At 45.3% G+C, this 21,164-nt stretch overlaps 1 protein-coding gene across 1 annotated transcript in view; it reads left to right on the forward strand.

Annotated features, from left to right (window-relative positions):
* Positions 1-7,322: 7,322 nt before the first annotated feature.
* Positions 7,323-21,164, forward strand: part of grin2bb (glutamate receptor, ionotropic, N-methyl D-aspartate 2B, genome duplicate b) — a gene marked incomplete at its 3' end in the record, with an annotated part of 81,764 nt that continues 67,922 nt past the window's right edge. Inside the window, 2 exon segments of the mRNA XM_030352816.1 lie at positions 7,323-8,103; positions 11,500-12,170. Coding sequence (XP_030208676.1) covers positions 12,162-12,170 — 9 coding nt within the window.

Raw genomic sequence — 21,164 nt, forward strand, 5'->3', positions numbered from 1 at the left:
CATTTAGCTCTAAACCTATTGGTTGCTCTCGGCTGACGTACATTCCAATCACATGTGCCGTTCCCCGGGCTGTGCGTGATTGACAGTGCTCTGCCGATGAAAAGAATGTGATTGGAATGTACGTCAGCCGAGAGTACGTCAGACTTTGACTGTCAGGAGTTTCAAAACGAATGCGCGACAGAACACTGCCAATATTCACGTGACTCAAAGCTTGCGCCTGTGTGGTCAAATCTCTGAAAAGTAAGTGCTGAAAAGTCAGTTCTGAAATTTCGGAGTTTTTAAAAATAAATATTCAACCTTTCAAAACTTATTTCTCAATGTATGAACACCTGTTTGCAGAATCCCATTTACAAGGTTTCAAAACCCGGAAACAATGAAATACACTGTTAGAACAGTGCCAAATTTGAAACTGCAAATGCGCTGGTGAAATTGTTTGAACTTTGAAAACATGTTTGTGAAAAAAAAATACTTTGAAAATGTGTTAGTGAAAATGATGAAGATAAAATAGAACACAAAATCATGTTTACAGATGTTTGAATTTTTGTTTGAATTTTTTTCAGGTTATAATCTCTTTTTTCAGTGTTGCAAAACCTTTTTTACAAGGTGTTGAGTTTTCCAACCCAGACTTACAAGCCTTTGAAACTTTTTTTTTCAGGTTTGAATTATGGCAGGAAACTGGCTCCATAAAATATCGAGCCTGCATCGATGGTGACTTGTGTGGACTTGGGACCGTTAAATATCCCAGTGTAGTGCCGGAGGAAAAGGAGGACGTAGGCAACTTAATTATAACCGTTTAATCCAAGAAAACAGAGCAGAACAATCAGTCACAGTGCATGGCTAGATCTCACGTGCAACCGCATAACCCGTCCCCCTGGACCCCGTGACTTATAACCAGTTCCCTCCCACTCGATCAGTAAGAGGGGAACACGAACCCATAATGTAGTCACTACACCAACCCCCCCAGTGTTCACCTCAATACTCAAAATCCCAGAGGCGAGGAGGGCGTATGGCCCGGCCCCCACGACTGTAGGCAAAGTCAGGAGGTGCGGGAGGAGGCGTGACATCGTCCATCACATCCCCATGTTGGGGGGGGCGGGGGGCCGCGACGACCGGAGGGCCGCAAGCTGTGGGGGCTTGTAGGGGTTGGAGGGGGGAATGGCCACGGCGTGGCAGGGGGGGGTAGGACAGGAGGGCGGCCCCTGCGCGGTGGCAGAGCCAAATCCGGGGGCAGTTCAAGGTCCAAGTGAGCCGGTTTGAGGCGATCAACAGACACACACTCAGGCTTACCCCCCATGTCAACCATGAAGTTCTTGGCTCCTGCCTTGATGACACGGAAGGGTCCGTCATAGGGAGGTCGTAGCGGAGCTCTGTGGCCGTCGTGGCGAATGAAACCTGCGGACTGCAGCTCCGGGGGCACCCGCGAAGCAGGGACGCCATGCTGCGTGGTTGGGACCGGGGCAAAGGTCCTGGCACCGTCCAGCAGGGAGGCGCGCTGAGCGGAGGCGGACCTGGGCTCCGTCGACTTGGGGATGAAGTCACCAGGGACCCGCAGCGGCTGTCCGAACACCAGCTCGGCCGACGACGACCGGAGGTCCTCCTTGGGCGCTGTCCTGAGCCCCAGCATGACCCACGGCAGTTTGTCGAGCCAGTTGCTGTCCGTGAGGCTTGCTCGAAGGGGGGCCTTCATGGAGCGATGAAAGCGCTCAACAAGTCCGTTAGCCTGCGGGTGGTAGGCGGTAGTGCGGTGGAGCTTGACCCCCAGATTTTCCGCCACTGCCGCCCACAGCCCCGAAATAAACTGCGGGCCACGGTCAGAGGAGAGGTCAGCAGGAGTGCCGTAGCGGGAGACCCACACCGCGATGAACGCCCCGGGCCAGGTCGGGGGCTGTCGTTGAGGATAGCGGGACTGCCTCCGGCCAGCGCGTCGTCCTGTCCACCGATAAGTGCGTCGAGGTACACGGGAACACCCACAAATGGTGACGCCATTGTCGGAGGAGGGGCTAGGAAGCTGCGCACGCCGATTTAAGTAGCCGATCTCCGGGTAGACCAAGCTGAAAACCTGCTCCCGACCAGGTTTGGTTGCGAGCATAAGTCACCATGTATGGAGCCAGTTTCCTGCCATAATTCAAACCTGAAAAAAAAAGTTTCAAAGGCTTGTAAGTCTGGGTTTGAAAACTCAACACCTTGTAAAAAAGGTTTTACAACACTGAAAAAATAGATTATAACCTGAAAAAAATTCAAACAAAAATTCAAACATCTGTAAACATGATTTTGTGTTCTATTTTATCTTCTTCATCATTTTCACCAACACATTTTCAAAGTATTTTTTTTTTCACAAACATGTTTTCAAAGTTCAAACAATATCACCAGCGCATTTGCAGAGTTTCAAATCTGGCACTGTTCTAACAGTGTATTACATTGTTTCCCGGTTTTTAAACCTTGTAAATGGGATTCTGCAAACAGGTGTTCATACATTGAGAAATACGTTTTGAAAGGTTGAATATTTATTTTTAAAAACTTGTAAAGGTGTACGTACATTCATGTGATTGGAATGTACGTCATCCGAGAGCACCCAATAGGTTTAGAGCTAAATGGTCCCGCCCCAAGGAATTATTTTTTTTTTCTTCCGACTTTGACTGTCAGGAGTTTCAAAACGAATGCGCGACAGAACACTGCCAATATTCATGTGACTCAAAGCTTGCGCCTGTGTGGTTAAATCTCTGAAAAGTCAGTGCCGAAAAAGTACATTGCAATGGCGTAAACGTACACCTTTACAAGTTTTTAAAAATAAATATTCAACCTTTCAAAACTTATTTCTCAATGTATGAACACCTGTTTGCAGAATCCCATTTACAAGGTTTGAATACCGGGAAACAATGAAATACACTGTTAGAACAGTGCCAGATTTGAAACTCTGCAAATGCGCTGGTGATATTGTTTGAACTTTGGCAAAAAACTTTGGCAAAAACTTGTAAAAAAGGCAAAACCTTTTTTACAAGTTTTCAAACCCAGACTTACAAGCCTTTGAAACTTTTTTTTTCAGGTTTGAATTATGGCAGGAAACTGGCTCCATAACCATGGTGATACAACGACGCTAAAAGAGATCGACTTCCGTGGTCCAGCTAACCCAGGCTTTGAGCTCAACATACCTCACTAACACTCTAATCGAGGTTTGTAGTACAGGCCCCAGAACTGGGAAATACCTGGCGTTTGTTGACAGCTTGATATTGAGGCTTTGTGTTTTGTGCTATGCATGTGGGACTCCAATGCTTTCCTTCTCATCGTGCCGAGCTTGAAACATTTCTTGCACAAAATACACCGTACCTCATATAAATTGCCGGGTACCGGTTTCAGCCAGGCTGAATAATCCTTGTTGGATAGCCAAATTTCGTTGAATTGACACTTTCCCATGATGCGGGCCGACTGCTACTCATGCTGCTACTGCTACCTGAACGATGTGCATCTACTCTGAGAGTCACGGCCACAAACAAATGTTTTGTTTGTTCTGCTCTCATGATTGCGCGACATTACTGCTATTAATTTATATTAAAAAAAAAATGTTACAGATAATTTTTTAGATTTGAGACTAATTCTAATCATAAAGTCCTATTTACCATGTATTAACATTTTTAAGACTTTTGAAAGATGGATTTAAGAATTTTTAATGCTATTTAAGGCCTTATCTTTAGATTTATGAATTTAAGACTTTTTAAGGATCCGCGGGAACCCTGGAGAAAATAAGAAAAAAAGCAACTCTAATGTTCAAAAAACAAGAAGATTAAATCAAGTAATAATAATACATAATATTATACATAATACACAATACAATATATAAAAGGATATATTTTTAGCCTTATGATGATACACATACTCTTTGGATTGGGAACCGGGAAGCTGAAGAGGGATGGAATAACACCATCAAGTAGTCTGACAATCTGACCCGTCCTGTCAAAATCAGCCTGCTTAAAATGTTGACTGCAGACAACTGAATAATCACTTGCAGTGAATCCTTCTCTCCTCAAAGCCCCTTCCCACTTCTTCCTCACATCTTTATCTTTAGGAAACCTTCAAAAGTGTCAGATGTAATCTAGGTCAGTGCTTATGGAATATGATTTATTAATAAGTATCAGTTCATAGCCGGGTGAACACATAGCCTAGTTCAACAGTAATCCCAAGATTACCCCATTCCAGGTGTCAGGTGTGGCAGGGCCTTTTCCTGTTTATCATACATTTTGTCCCACACATTTCACGAAGGTGGGCTACACAAAAATGGGTTGGAAAGCTATACTAGCTATACTGCGTATAGCCACTGTCCATCTGATTGCGTAGTTAGTTAACATATATAAGCCCCCCTACAAAATCTGGACTGTGGTCCTAACTTTTATCCCTATTGGCTTTTACAATCTTTATCATCATCATTTATTTATTTAAGTATTTTTTCATTGAATTGACAAGCAATTATATTATGGCCATACTCTTGTTTATTAGCCTAGCTGGCTATGATTTCAGTTTTATCGAAGATAAAAATACTGGTAACATTCCTTTCACAAAATACAACCAATAGTACGGTAATTTTAAATCTTACTTGTGAAAAGAAATCCCCCGATTCCTATGGTGGATGGACCGCCGATTTGAGCAGGAATACGCTGAACAACAGCCCGGCATTCTGTTTCTGCTGTAGACGCCACCCGCTGCTGCTCCCGGTTGACCACTCCAAGATGGCGGCCGTATTTCTCGCGTCCCAGCAGCCAATGCTGCGTCTATGCTATAAGATGCCTATGGTTGAGCATGCTTCCTTGACATTGGGAAACAGCCATTGTCTCCTTACGCCATGGTCTACTGCCTGCCGTTTTGTATCTTGTACCACTCTGTGGCGCCTGGCGCATCAATACATCGCTTAAAGGCTCGATTCCACCGGAGGCGTACGCGCCGCGGCACGGCTGCGCCGCGGTCACCGCTGCTGATCGCTTCCCCTCTAATCAATGAGACCATTTCCACCCGGCGAGCCGCGGAACGTTTCAGCAGCGTCCCAGGAGCGGTGTGCCGCGCCGCGGCGCTATCTTTCCGTCGCACTTCTATTTTTGCCGCAATCCAGCCATGTATTTAAGCCCTGCTTTTGCCTATGTTCAGTGCTTAGTCTTTCTGTCAGAATTGGGGGTCGAGCCCGGATCTGCAAATCCACAGTTCTACTCTGAACCCAGTTAACAAAAAGGGAACGGTATAGAGTCAAGTGCAGAGAGGGTTTAACTGAAAGGTTGTTTATTACAACAAAGTCTTTGGGCAAAAACACAGAAGATCACAAATTCCAAAACGAGGGCAAAATCCAAAAAGAGCAAAAAATCCAACAGAGAAGGCAAAAGGAAAACTCTTTTGACAGGTAGATCCTCATCAAAAGACAAAAGTCCAAAACGTCAGACCAAAGGGGCAAATCCAAGTGGGTAATCTAGAGGGCAGGCAAGCAGTCAAAACACAAGGGATCAATAATAATTTTCAATACAAGACTTTAGCTTCGGTCAGAGTACGAAGTGGCACATCAAAGACTAAGCACTGAACATAGGCAAAAGCAGGGCTTAAATACATGGCTTGATTGGTCATGTGACCGGAGCAAAAAGACACAGGTGACAGGGCTAATTGGCAAAGCAAGGGAACAGAAAATACTTCAATAATACATGTACGGCCACTTGATGCCGCCAAAGTGCAAAAAACATTATTCAAAACCATGACAGACACCTCACGCTCACCAGAACACCGCCATCAGGACCTGTATAAGCAGTGAAGGGCTAGAATCTCAACAGACTCAACTGTTTAGAGACCTGCTCCAAAAATCCAAGGACTATTCCCCTTTCCCCTGCATTGAAGTTGCCCTCGACCGAATCACATGGTCACAGTATTTCTTTTCACTGACCTACGTAGTGGCTACTGGCAAGTGGAACACGAAGTCAGACCCAAGACGGCTTTAACCATTGGCCAAGGACTCTGGCAGTTTTGTATTTTGTCCTCAGCTTTTGCAACGCCCCTTCCACGCTTGAGAGCTGATGGGGAGGATACTGCCAGGGCCTCCAAGCTAAGCCATTCGGGGGGCAAGCCTGCGCCTGAACATCAATGCCGATGCCCTCTCCCAACAAACAGTCCTCTCCTAAGAGGCCTGGTCTATCTTGTTGGCATCAAGATGACAACAGTGCATGCCCCCTCCGTGACTGATACCTACTTTTGGAGGCCAGGGGGGTGTATCGGGTCTGTGTGCCAGGGGAGTGTAACCAGGCCTGGCTTGCTTCAGGCCAAGGAGGAGGTGTAAAGAAGGTACTGGTGCCCAAGGACTTGTGCCAAAGGCTGCTACACGCAGTCCGGGCAAGTCGTTATGGGGTGGCAAGAAAATTACTGAAATCTGCTCCTCTGCAGCACATTCTTGGTCCATTTCCCACGATGGGCAAGGGAAGCCGCTTTATCCTTGCGGCCATCGACTATTTTGGCCTATGCAGTGTCTTACCAGAGCACTGTTAACACAGCAGAGAGGCTGGTGTTTTAAATGTTGTCTGTTCAGAGCCCCTGAGCATCTACACAGCCACCAGGGGCGGGCCATCACAGGCCTAGCTGTTTGCAGAAGTGGGCCAGTCAATGGGTGTGTGGAAAACACAGGATGACACCCCTCCACTGCCAGAGCGACGGACTGGTGGAGTCTGATTTTCGCAACACATCTGGTTATCATCACCTCAGGACACCAGTGAGACTGGGATCGTCACCAACTGCTGGTCCTGTTGGTGTACCTGTCAGCGGTGCAAGAAAGTACTGGGTGCACCACGGCCACTCATGTTTGGGAGAGAGCTGCAGGCCCTCTGGACAGCTAGTACATGCAGGGCATACAATTACATGGGATGTCAATATTTTGTGGGTGTATGACCCTCGTTGTCTGTCCTTCTCTTCTGGAGAGGTGTGGGTGTATAACCAATCTCAAAAAAAAAAAAGAAGGGGGTCGCCCCGCTCTCAGAAAGAGTGAGCAGTAAGAGTGAGCAGGAAATCGATATTCAGTGTGTGAGTTCATGAAAAGTGGTATTCTGACAGCGGTTAGGTAAGTTAAATGGAGAGAAAAACTAAATCCAAAAGATGCCGGTTAAACAGTCGAAACACCAATAGAGGGCGCCATTAGATTTCACACAGAAAGGATTCTTGACAATTGTTGAAGCAGCGCTCCTCATAGAATTATTTCAGCTTTTATATCTCCTCTCTCTCTCTCTCTCTCTCTCTCTCTCTCTCTCTCTCTCTCTCTCTCTCTCTCTCTCTCTCTCTCTTTCCTCATATATCTCTCTTCCCCCATTGCCCTCTCAATCTCTGAAGAGCAGGAGGAGGAGAGTTGAGCGCAGTGTAGTTGTGACTTGTGCCGTGCGCTCTACCCCAGACTGCAGGTGTGCGTCTTTCTCCAGCGTCCACCATGCAGCCCCACTGCCTCGTCTCACCGCTGCCCTGGTGAAGGCTTACCGCTAATCTGAAAGGAAACGGGTGCACACGGCGACGTCTGAGCGGAGCAAAAAGATGCCGGAGAAGAACTGAACTGTTGCCTAGAGGCTTGGGGAGAAGAAGGAGAAGAAGAAGAAGAAAGAGGGAGTTGTCACCGGTCAGCCTCCCACCCTGTTGGCCCTCTTGATAGAGCAAAGACGGAAGCCTTTGGAGTATTCCATTTTTTCTTTCGTTTTATATTTTTCTTGTTCCTCATTGCAGTGCTGGGAGGCGCTCTATCTTGCCATCTAGTTGCTCTCTCCATCATTTGTCTCCTCATCTATTTCTCCATTTACCTGGTGTACAATTTCCACTACTTTTATGAGTAGGGGAAAAAAATGACTTTTTTATTTTCTTAGAACATTATTTTCCTCTCCGTCTCCATTTGGTGCCATTTCTATGTATCTGTCTATCTATCCTCTCCACATCTTCCTTATCAAGTCAAGCTTCAATCTGACGTGATCTCAACTTGGACTGATTCTTCTTCAAAGAAAACAGCAAAAACTCATCAAAGACACCTTTTTCCCCTCTTCCCCTTCCTTTTGGTCTTTCTAAACTCTCCCCACTCTCCAATGCATCACAATATCGTGGGACCCTTTAATGTTACACTAGGTAGGTTAACTATTGTTTAGTGTCCGTCTATCTGTCTGTCTGTGTGTGTATTTGTGTGTGCTTTTACGTATACATAAAACACACATCAACACACACATACACTCGTACACTAAACTGGCTGAAAGGCGATTGGTCAGCGAGTTCATTTAGCACAGGTCTCACCGCTACATCTTCTACAAGTGACGGCTTGTAGATTGTTATTTTGTACAATCTTTGCTAGGATTCGGCCCTATTTGTATCTTCATTTCCACGAAGAATTCATTGACATCAAATAAGAAAACTATCGTGTTTAGCATTTTCTGGCAGCCTGATCTTAATTGATAACCCTCTTATCAATGAGGTATTCAATTTCAATTAAATTGGTCTCTGGCCTTCAGTTAATGAGGATCTAATATACCGATGATGACCTTTTAATGCATTTATCTTTTTGTTTGTTTTGCACATCCTATCATGTGTCTGCTTCATAACCAGTCATTTTCTTTCCCTCTCCGGTCTCTAAAATTCCCTTCTCTCTCCCGTTCTATCTTTGCACTCTAATTCTCGTTCTTTCCCTCTCTCACCCACAAATACATCCACACCTACACTTTTGGCCCTCCTCCCACCTCCAAGACGTCTACCCACACTCCAACCTGTTCCCTAACACGCCTTGTACCATCACTTAAATCCTCCACTGAACGGTCTTCCATTGTTTTTCCATATCCTTCCATCCAGCCACTCGTCTCTTTGAGTTGTTTTTTTATCCAGAATTGACAATTTTCCATCCTAACATCTCTCTCCCATGCGCCTAGTGTTCAAAGTCATCCCCTCTCTCTCTCTCTTTGTCAGACTAGGATGAGCCGTTGGAAATGGCTGGTGGATTAACAGGCTACTCTCATGTTTCTCCCTGGCTTTGAGGCCTGACAACCCAGAGAGTGTGTGTGTACGTGTGTGTGTGTGTGTGTGTGTGTGTTTGTGTGTGTGTGTGTAGGTTGTAGTTGGAGAAAGACTGACAGGCAGATAAGAATAGATTAGCATCCAAGCTCATCAGCCCCCTACTTCCCCTCAGCCCCCTTGTTCCCTCCTTTCTTTCACCCTCCCTCTCTCTCTCTCCTCCTCATCTCTTCTATATCTTTCCCCCATCACATGCTGCCCAACATAGCCTGGTAGCGATGTTTAAAACAGAACACTGCCTCATCTCCATACAGCCAGTGGTTCTTCACAGAACGCCTATCCATTGTTAACATCCACCCACCCAGGGACATCAATCCGACCTCGACTGTATGTTCAGGACTGACTAAGTACCCACAATAGTTGTAGGTTCCAGCGACCCCCACAACCACACTTTAGCTGGGGACGTATAAAAAGGCCTCATGTGCTCCTCATGTGCGGATACGGGGGAAGGAGGCATGATGATGGAACATACCGGAGGGCTGCCGGGGGCTCTGTGTTTGCTTTTGTGTCCCCACCTCCGCTGCTCTGTAAACGCCTTGACCACAGCCTTTAAGTTATGTGTTAAAGAAAAGAGTGTCTTAGGTGAGTAGTGAAACATTGTCGCGCTCACTCCTTCACCGACTGTTCACCGACCGCACATGCATGAGAAGAAAGAACGATGGTGTGTGTGTGTGTGACGTGTGTGTGTGTGTGTGTGTGTGTGTGTGTGTGTGTGTTTGTGAGCTTATGCCCACGTTGCGAGGGCACGTAAACACGTTGAGGTGTCAATGTGTCGGTTGTCATGGTGCATCTGAGCGGCAGCATGTCGTTTGTGCGGGTTGTGTTCTGCATGAAGTTGTGCGCTTGTACAATGGAACATTTCTTTCTCTCCCTTCAGCTTATTGTTTCTTTCTTTAGGGCACGCCTCATATTTATATATATTTGATGTATTTATAATATATTCACACAATTTAATTTCCCGCACACTGTACGTCAGTACCTGCATATTTATCTTTGCATGTAATTTTCATCCATCTGGTTACATGCAAAACAACATTTTGTTGTCATGGTAATCTGTGTAATTAAATAAAGTTTAATCGTATGGAATGTTGGAATATATAATGGAATATATAATGTTTGTTGTTTTGTGTAGAAAAACTCAAATAGGACTGAATACAAAGTTTATGTATGCATAAATTAAGACAAATAATCATAGCTGCATTCAATCCTGTTTGCCTGTATGCTTACACGCATTACAAGTGCAGGGACTGTATACCCAGACAGGGCTGCAGATGTGGTAATTACCGTTCTCTGCCTCTGGTTCCTGTGGTTCTGCTTGAGGTTCATTATTTGGCCACTGTTGCTTACTCATAGCATTACTCACACGGCTAGCTTGCCATGCTGTGTTTGGTCCTAGAAACAGGCTCTTAGTCGGCTTGAATCACAGCACAGGAACAGACACTGTGGCTAACACATCGCTCTTAAATAGCATGGCTCTATGACACGCCGCTGTTAGCCGAGATGTTCTGCGTTGTGATATAATTCAGCAGTTACACTGTACGTGCTACACATTTATTGGAAAGCCTAAAGCCCTGTTGGACTCACTTAAAATGTAATGCTGTTACCATTAGCTTTTATTTGAAACATAATTAATGTTGCCATGGGGAAGAGTATAAAACCATCGATCCAGAAAATAATTAAAAATGATTGAATTAATTATTGAATCCAGTATAAGAAACTAAATTAATCAAATTAGGATGGTAGTTCTTTCAGTATCCTCTGTGAGGGTGCCTATAAAATATTATTATTGAAACATAACAAATGGATATCTTCTGGCAGTAATCTCAGAATTCCCAGACATTGAGGTTATATTTCAACGTGGAAAATGTCCACACTCATTCCAACATGAATACAAATACAGATACACAGGGCATGTTTGCTATTATGTTTCTCAAAAAGCCCACATTTATGCAAAACACATTTGACTTATTTACCCACAGTGTACATTCAAATGGATAGGAGGAGAAGGATATGATATGACATGGAGAATACAGTATCCAGTTAGTCCTCTAGATAAGAGATATTACAATGTGTAAATATACATTTACATTTATGGCATTTAGCAGACGCTTTTATCCAAAGCAAATTACAATAAGTACATTTGTTATAAGAAAGTGAAAAAAATATGGTGTATATTATGTAATTTTTTTATATGCTTCATTTATTTTAATGGTAACAGTGGTGAGATGAGCGAGCGGTATCTTAGTGAAACTCGATGGATCTGAGCAAATGGAATAAGAAAGGCATGATGGTCATAATTCTGTACAACCTCCCCAAAACAAAATGGAGAACACGAAAATCATTGCATGATGAAGTACAGTTTGTTTGACTTGCTGTGCTTTGATCTCGGAGCTGTTGGCATCTGTACCCAGCATGTGTCTTTCAACCCTCAAACCACCCTACCCCCTTTCCTCCTTGCCTTCTCAGACTTGTAAAGGAGGAGGGAGCAGAAGCAGGCGGCCAAAACAGCCTACCATGACCGGCTAAGACAGCCGAAGGCAGAGCAGAGCGTTGCGTGGCAGAGAACCCAGAGGATTGGCTCACTGCTCATCCTCCCTCATCTACACATCTCCAAGGCAACAGTTTATCACACCTTTTTGCAAGACACAGTGTTCGCGAAGCTTGGATGAAACCAACAGACAGAGACGATTGAAAGTACGTCCCTCTGTCGGCCTCTCATCTTCTTCTCAACGCACTTTTTTTTTGTGAATCCTCACACACTAATACCTGACATTTTTTTAACGGACGGAGGTCATTCTATGCTTCAAGCCCAGTTGGGAAGTGAGCAATAGCTTAGTGCCTCAACATATTTATTTGAGGCGTTATTTCCTTGTATTGAAAAAGCAAGGGATTTCCCTGAAAGACGTTGCATCGACTTCTCTAAATCCACACAGAGTTCCGGCTTGGACTGCCACACAATAACACTGTTCACCTCGCCAGGTGCCCCCCCCCCCCTCTCCTGGGCCGCTCCCTTCTTCAGCTTCCCCTGTCCACCCCCCCTCCCACCCGAGGCTATGAGAGGAGGATCTGAGCACCAGGCAACACCATCATGCCAGCTCTGAAGCCCAGAGAGGAGATCTGGGCTGGCAATGTACAAGGTAGGTCTGGCTCTGTGGTGACTCCTCCTCCATTCTCTCTCCTAAGTCATTGTCTGTACTGTGCAGGCCTATAAGAGACACACGTGCACCCACTCACTCACACACGCATGCTTGCACACACACATGCGCGCGCACACACACGCATGCCTGCACACACAAATGCGTGCACACACACACACACACACACACACACGCATGTACACCCACAAACACGCACACACACACACACACACACACACACACACACACACACACACACACACACACATCTTATTTCAGTGCACTGAAACAGCTGCAAATGAGCACAAATATTTTTGCCCTTTCATCCAAAAGTCAACAGCTTAGAAAAATCTGTGTCGGACTTTAAAAAGTTTTGTGAAAGGTGATGTGACCCTTTCTGTGTGGCTTGAGTATGGGCCAGCCACTTTCTAAGCTTCACCATTTTTTTTGAATAGCAAAGACAGGGAATAACATCAATGAGGCTCAGACCAAAAATCGATATGGAGAAAATGTGTATAGCTAAGATAACATAGAGGTTACGATTACTGCTGTGTTAGCTAGAATGTCTTGTGAATACCGGTGTGAAATCATACCGTGCCGAATGAGGCTAAAGTGTGATACCTGTGGTGTTCACATTGGGTGTTCACATGTGGTGTTCACATGGTACTGTCAGGAAGCTAATGAGTCATGGCGGATCGGCCTTCACATGTAGTTTGCATAATATGCAGTTTGTCTGGAGAATTAAGTCAATGTTTCTGAAGAATCCTCCTTATTTGAATCATACTTATTACAGAATTTATTCTTGAAATATTATGATGGTTTACACTATGATTACTTCTAAATATTTAATATAGACCCAAAATTAAGAGCTGAGTTATTAAATTGTAAACAAAAAAAACACAGATTAGAATGAATCGCGCACAAAAACGTTGTGGGAAGCTGTTGGTTTTTAATGAACACCATTTCCCATAATTCCAAGTTTATCACAACCTAAACATCATACCTATAAGCTGACTCTAGAAGGAAAACATGCAGCATATGTAGCATATAACAAAGAGTAAACCATCACCTCAATGTGTGCGTCCTTATATCAAGACCAGGGCAAAACACAAGAAAGAAATCCGTCTTTCCTCTTGCACGCTGTGTCTAGTCGGGCCTTGAGAAGGGGCCCTAGTGTGGAGATAAGGCGTAGGGAGGCAGGAGCTTCAATAAGCCCATCACAAGGACTGAGATGTGCTGCTTCAAAGGGGAACCCAAACCCAGACAACAGAGTGGGGAAGATCCACGTTATTATTCCTGTCCTCTCACCAGCATCCAGGCAGTCAGTCAGCCAGCCAGTCAACAAGGCAGTCAGCCAGCCATTTAGCCATCCAGACAGCTTCCAACCAGTCAGTCATCCAGTCAGCTGCCAGACAGTCAGCCATCCGTTCAGCCGACCAGTCAGTCAGCCATCCAGGCAACCAGGTGGTAGGCCAGCCATCCAGTTGGTCAGCTAGCCATCCGCTCAGCCATCCAGTAAGCAACTAGTCAGTCAGCCAGTCAGTCAGTCAGTCATCCAGTCAGGCAGCCATCCTGTCAACCAGACACCCAGTCAGAGAGCCAATCAATTCAGGCCATTGAAGTCAGTTAGTCAGCCAGCCAGTCTGCCAGACTGTTATGTCCGCTATCCAGTCTGTCAATCATTCTGCCAGAAAGCCAATCTGTAAATCAGTTGGTCGGCCAGCCAGCAGATAGACAGTTGATGCCAGATAACCCTGAGTTGGATAGAGAAAGGGTTGGAAAATAATTGTATTTTTACAGGAACAGGGACATTGGAAAGGAAAATGGAGAATGGAAAATGGAAAATAAAAACGTTTTTTTAAATAAGCTATGATTTTTTTTGATGCTTCTGGGCTTCTACTTAAAGGTATCATGTGTAACATTTCTGCATTAACAAATCTAAAAATGACTACCTTTTTGATATATATTATGATGAGTTGTGTACTTACATTAACGGCCAAACCCAGAGAAAAACATTTCTTTTTGATCGCCTGTCAATGGTGCCATCCCCCTTCACCCCGTGACAACAGGGAAAACATACTTAAACCTGGTACCCTCACCCATTTCATACTGCATCGTCACAGAAATACAATCCACGTTGCTGTTCCCTCAATGGCCATAGGAGATCTGTAACGAGAGAGCAAGAGAAACGACCACGAGAGAACGGCAGACTCAGTTCTGATGGCGTCACTGGAAGCACACTAGCGGTACGGCCCGTTGTTTGATTTCATGCTGTGTTCGGAGTGGTACCGTCCCCCCGAGGGCTCCTCGGGACGGTTGTCAAGGCGATGACATTGGGCCCCACAGACAGGCGGTGCAGCCAATTTATGGTTCTGGCCGTCATTTGACCATCTTTCCAAATGTTGACAAAGTCCTTATATGGGATCAGTAGCCTGGTGTTCATCCTGCAATGGAGGGAGTGAGAGACACAGGGAACACGAGAGAGAGCGAGAGAGAGGTGAGATAAATGCTCCCTTCTCCTCTCGTAGTCTGTGAGCAGCATCGAGAAACTCCACCCGTGCAGAGCAAACACAGACAACCTGCCCATCGGCTGATCAGGAATTAACTGAACACGTTGCCTGAAACAACACCATGAATTCTCACGGCCTTGCATTACCACAGACAATAATTCCAAATTCCTCTTCATGCTGCCTTTTCCATAGCTTCTCTTGTGTGACATTGAGAAAACGTGGCAGAACCAAAAATAGAACAAAAAATGCGTGTGAAAACAGCCCCTACCAAAAATTTACCTAACAACTATTTGACATTGTAGGTCATCTCAAAAGCTCAAACGTTGAGTCTTTTTGTTGGGGGGGGGGGGGGGGGTTGATAGCGGAACAGAGACGAGGCGGTGGGGTGAGATGGTCGGCGGTAGGTGCGTGATTGGGGGTGTGATATGAGAGGGCTGCTACGGGGGAGTACTCCATGAACTCGTGAGGGAGGAGAGGCTGTGAGAGAGAGGGAGAGACGAGAGGGAAGAGAACGTCGGGAGACGGAGGAATCGTGTGTGGCACAGATGGCGTCGCAGAGAGAGAACGAGAGAGAGAGAGAACGAGAGAGAGAGAGAACGAGAGAGAACGAGAGAGAGAACGAGAGAAAGAGGGAGAAACAAACATACCAAATGGATGGTAACATGTTCGCAGCAGGATATGAAGAGAGCGAAAAGAAAAAAGCAGGCAACAGAATAGTAGTAGATTGAGTCTGAGAAGGAAATGCATGCTGCTTATCATTTAGAGGCCCTCCCCCAGCTGTTAGGTTCAACCAGATACGAGATCTGATGCGGGCTGTATCCTACTTGGACCCTTTCTTCAACATGAGCCTGTCAGTGTCGACTGTGTGCTCTGCTGTACAGGATTGCGGTGGAAGCACTTCTTTCAAAACTTTATTTTTTTAAATAGAATGAATCGTTTTTTTTCCCTTACTTGAACGATCTTTCAATTATAAAATCTGTCCTCCTCTGGCCCCAATGGGGACTATCTTTTAATTAAATAGCTATTAAGCAGGAGTACAGGATTCTGGAAAGGTCAGACAGACAACCGAACGGATAGATGGCTCCAAAAGGACACTTTCTTTAACCTTCCTCCCATGTTGACGCACTGCTTGAAATCAATCGGGGCATGGGCAGTAACAACACGCATATGCCCCCTCAATCAAGAAGAGAGGACACGTGTCCATCCGCCATGTCAAGTAGTGCCCAGCGGTGATGACGGGTGAGCCTGAGTGCAGCAGGGCTGTAGCCCCCCATGAGGTGTAAACTGAGGCATTAGAGGAGGGAAGGGGCGCCCAGGTTGGCCTGATGTATCCTTCCGCGTGTCCGGACCTGCATCATCGTGTTTAGCTCTAAGTGGAGAAGAGTGTTTGGTCTTACGGCTCATTGATTTATCTTCATCTAGTCGCCCTGTGCGTGCGTGATAGGAGCTGCTGTTCTCTGAGTTCCGGACCATGTGACCTTAGCCGTCTTCCATTTGATTGATGGAGGAACATCATCAATGGTTATAGGATTTATAAACGTGAACAGTTTTGAACTTGCTTCTGTTCTTTCGTGGTTCTTAAAAAATATTGTGAAGAAAGAGAAGCAACACCTCCGCCCATGAAATGAGCTGCAATGCACGAAAACACCCCATAATGCAGGGTTTCAGTGGTTGTTGTCGCAAACTCTTCCGACACCACACTTGTTTGGGTATAACACACACACTGGGTGTGTAACAGACAAACATGACTGCCCCATGGGGACCGGTGTGTTTTCTCATTGAAATGAATACGCACAGCTCAATCAAAGAGCCCTGAGTGTGTGAGTGTGTGTGTAAATGTGACTGTGTTTGTGAGTCAGCCTAGACATGCCTTTGGACTTTGGAGCTGTCAGTGCGTCGAATGAGTCGGTCATTGACTTAAATAGCACCACTCTTGATCGGAGAGGCTTGATGAAAAGGTAGAAATACTGAAGAGAGGCATTATTTCAGGTTTAGAAATGTTCCAAGAATAGCAAATGAAAAATAGTCTTTCAGTACGTCAGTGGCAGGTCCACATCCGTGGATCGGTGCTCTGACATCAAGTTGGCTCTGTGAATTAGTTTGCGCTAGGAAGGTAGGATAACCGTCACTGGCCAACCTGCACTCCACCTGTGGTCCATCACTACATCTGTCTGAGTCTCTCTGCCATGTGGACTTTTTACATCAAGGGTTCTTGTGCTCTAATCCCACAGACTGATACTGGTGCTTGAAGCTATTCTCTAGTCTTTGTGTCCCGTGTATTGATCAGGGTGGGAGACCATGATCAATGGTCTCCCACAACCCAGGGGACAACCCAGGCCTCTGGTTTGTCCCCCCCCCACCACCGAGGAGGGCGTGGGGGCTTGTTACGCGTGACACGTGTTACTGTGACCCGGTGAGACGCGCGGGTCGTTTAGCCCTGATACACTGGAGGTTCCGGGGGCCGCTTGTCGGGGGACGGGGGCCAGAGGGGGTGGGCCCTTGGGGGCCTGCTTATGCTGAGAGGGACGCGTCTCTTTGCTGCTAAATGAAGTGAGGCGCAGGCGTTGTGACCCTCCGACTCGCTGGAATAAACGGCTCCAATGAGGTAATGAAGACCCCAGGGACCGCAGGGTGGAGGAATCCTTCCCCCTAGCCCTGTGTGTTCAACTCTGTTGATTCCGTTGAGTGTGTGTGTGTGTGTGTGTGTGTGTGTGTGTGTGTGTGTGTGTGTGTGTGTGTGTGTGTGTGTGTGTGTGTGTGTGTGTGTGTGTCTGATTAGGGGAACCTGCGGTCTTCCGTGGTGAGAGTGTCACACTGCAGAGTTGTCATTGTCTGTTGAACTCTGAGTGCAATTAGCAAAAGAGTAGGTTCTTAAGCACGATGAGTCCAGTCAAACACCGGCGATCCTTCACAGTAATTTCTTCTTCCACCGGAGATTCCGTTCAACATAAGAGGCTGGAGAAGTGTCTGGGAGTGATTTGTGCCATGCAGTTTTATGTGTGTGTGTTTGTGTGTGTGTGTGTGTGTGTGTGTGCGTGCGTGCGTGCGTGTGTTTGTGTGCATACGTGTGGTAGTTTGTGTGTGATCCTGTGTATGGGTGCGTGTGTGCGTATGTGTGACCTTGTGTGTGTGTGTGTGTGTGTGTGTGTGTGTGTGTGTGTGTGTGTGTGTGTGTGTGTGCGTGTGTGTGGTTGTATAACGTCAGCATAATATGTTTACAAATAAGACCTAATAATTAACCTTCATCACTGCACATGATGAACACCTCTTTAAAGGCCAAATAGCTCTTTTACTCTCATTAGCTTCATATCTTTTGTTTTAAAATTGTTCCAGGGAAGATCTTTAATTGAATGCGAGCACATTGAAACAAATAGTTTCCCCTGAGGCACTCTCGGCCCTCGTTGTCATGGGATTGAACTGAATAATTACCTTTCTGTGGCTGACCCGGCCCAGTATGGTGCCCAGCAGTACCGCTGGAAGTGGGATCTCCCCAATGATGCAAACAACGAAGGAGTTATTATGACGGCAGACATAGAACGATTGGGGCAAAACCTTACACATGAAGGGGACACAACAAAGGATATAGTTGTCTAAGTAATTGTGTTCAGCGTATGTCTTGCAAAGGTATGCTTAAATAGAACACAGTCACGGCCAGACAGGGAGGAACACCTTTGGAATTAAAACATGCATTTGGCTTTTCACAGAAAATACTGTGATATTTTTAATAAAGCCTCTCTCACAAAGAACAGTACCTTTGTACCTTTTTAGTGGCAGGTATTCACAGCAGTGAGCGCATTTGATAGTCGCGACACTCTGTTTTTACTAGGAATGAGTTGGCTTGCTGCAGCGCACCCATGTGTCTCTGGTGATTTATTTTTCAGTTCATTTTTTCCTATTGTGGCAATCACAGCCTTGACAATATTGTCACACCTGAGTGAAGCCGCTTACTTGCGTCAACATAGTGCATTCAGTAGTTATTCGAATAATGAATTAATTGGCTTACATTTGTTTTAGTTAAGTAATATTTGTCAAATAAAGACAATCGTTTGAGCAGTTGTTAACAAAAAAGGATTTAAGCACTTCTTACGAAGGCCTGTCCTCAAGGGGTTCATTATTTGGCACATTGTGCTTACCGGCCACAGCGCATATTGAACAAGGAAACAAATGAAAGTCATGGACAAATCTTTGTTCAAAACAGCAACAGAATAACATTTTCTGTCTGTTTGTGAATGCCGTCTTGGTTTGAGATTGTACATTGAGCGTGTGTTTATTTTTGGAACCCAGTAACCCCCAACAAACAGGCCGGGGTTCCTGCCGCTATGATTGTGTTGAGTGTGTTAACCCAAACGGGCTGACCTTCACCGACAGCGATCCAAATGTTGCGCCCTTGAGGCACAGCGAGAGCCGTGCAGTTGCATGCAGCTCTATTGACCCGCTGCATGGGGAGCGTGCCGGTCATGACTGGATCGCCACCTGCGGGAGGCGCACGTGTGGGAGTGAATCATGTGCAGCAGTTCTTTTTTTTTTTGCTGGTAATCACTGCCATGACGATGATGCCTCTGCCGTAGCCGTGAACTCACAGCAGCACGAGAACACGTGCAAAGAACATCGATTTGTTCGGCTCTAACGGCTCTCTGTTGTCATGTGAACAGGTAGATCTCAGTGCAAAGGTGCTGGACGCGAGCTTTGAGAGTTTTTTAAGCTTCAAGGAAGACTGAATGTTTTTTTATTCTGAAAGGTCGATCCTGTCTGCTCCTGATGGAATCCCGCACGCTGAGCAGCTCTCACCTTCTCTCTCACCTGCAACCAACAAGCTAAAGAACAAACTCTCACGCTATCAGAGCATCAGATCACACACCAAGCAACCCAGGAACCGTGTCTTTCCCAAGGCTGCCAGGCGGCTGCCATGGAGTAAGATCCTAGCCTCAAACCATAGCCTTCATATGCTAGCCTTCCAATCGCTGAACTATTTCAACGGCAGTCAAACCAGAACCACCGGAACTTGTTAAGCTTTAAATTGTGTTTCTATGTGAAATATTGAGATTGTTAGGCAGACCAATGTCAAAAATGTTGAGAATTTTGTTAAAGCTAGCTTTGCGAGAACGGGTTGACGTCACAAAGGGTCAATGGAAGACGAAGCAAGTAGTTACGGTCCAAACCAGTCATAGAAAGATTTGATGCAGACGTGCAGTATGTTGTGAATGCCTCCAGCAATAACACCAATGACGATTAGACCATTTGTTGACTTTTAGTTAACGTTTATAAATGCCTTAACTAACGTTGAGTAAGAACAATACAGCATAAATAAACATCATCATCAATCTATTGGTCAAACCTGCTGCACATATAATAGCAGTGATACTGTTATGTGTGTGGTACACCCACATAATGAAGGCACTACTTTATGTTGTATGTGTTACCTGGGTGCTATGTGTGCGCAGTGTTTTATGTTTCATGCATGTTTAACAGTAAAGCTATGTTGACTGCAGCTCCTGGTTTCAACATCATTATTAGGGTTATTTGTGAAGTTAATATATAACAAATGCCTTAACCTATTCCTTGAATTAGACGGCAAAACTGCATGAGTACTCATTGTCTGTCAAACATGTGACATTTCTATAACCACCTCAACTTTATCACTTGTATACTATGTGACTTATCCGCTTCCATTTTACGTAGAATTACCTCGAAGTTTAGATTTCTGTATTTTTTGGCATTGCCGTTAGCCTACAGCAAAGTAGAACGGGTATTTATTCTCAAATCCCCAAAACAGCTTGTCAGCATGGGCTGTGTATATTAGCGGTACGTTACACTTTATGCTCTTCAAAATATACGAAGGCTGCAGGGGGATCATAATGAAGAACCAAATAATACATAAAAGTGCCATTACAACATACAATGTGCACTGCAAATGGAAACAAGGGAAACAGCTAGTCTGAATGGGTTCTGTCTTCCAGCTGCCCTATCAATGCGAAGTGGAGCCTGCAGGTTCAATGATTCCATTTACAGCTTCATAGTTGACGCATGCACTTTTGTTTGTCTCTCATTGTCTATTCCAGCTCTTTGCACATGATAGCTCTAGATATGTGCCACCCATCTACAGTTCATTGAAGATTATAAATAGTTCTTGTGACTTGGTGAAAGGCACAAAACCTATTTGAGGTAGATTGGGAGGCTTTTCAAGCCCCCAGGAGCAGTGCATGCTTCCGCAATCCACCAGTGCTCAGCGGCCAAGCCTGGTATTGCAGCTGTTTAAGCGGGCTGTGGACGGGTCCCTCGATTCAAGGGGCCCAGAAGTAGATATCTCCATTCACTCCAATACAAGTGGGGAACAGGAATGTGTCTCCGCAAAAAATGTCTGGATATCAATAAAAGGCTCTTAATTATCTTTATACCATGTACTAATAAAGAGTACGTTTTCTCTTTCCAAAACGCCCCCTCAAACATTTTATTAGCCGTTTTATTTATTATTTTTTTGCAGGAG

This window comes from Gadus morhua, chromosome 3 (assembly GCF_902167405.1).
Source record: "Gadus morhua chromosome 3, gadMor3.0, whole genome shotgun sequence".
Taxonomy (NCBI): domain Eukaryota; kingdom Metazoa; phylum Chordata; class Actinopteri; order Gadiformes; family Gadidae; genus Gadus; species Gadus morhua.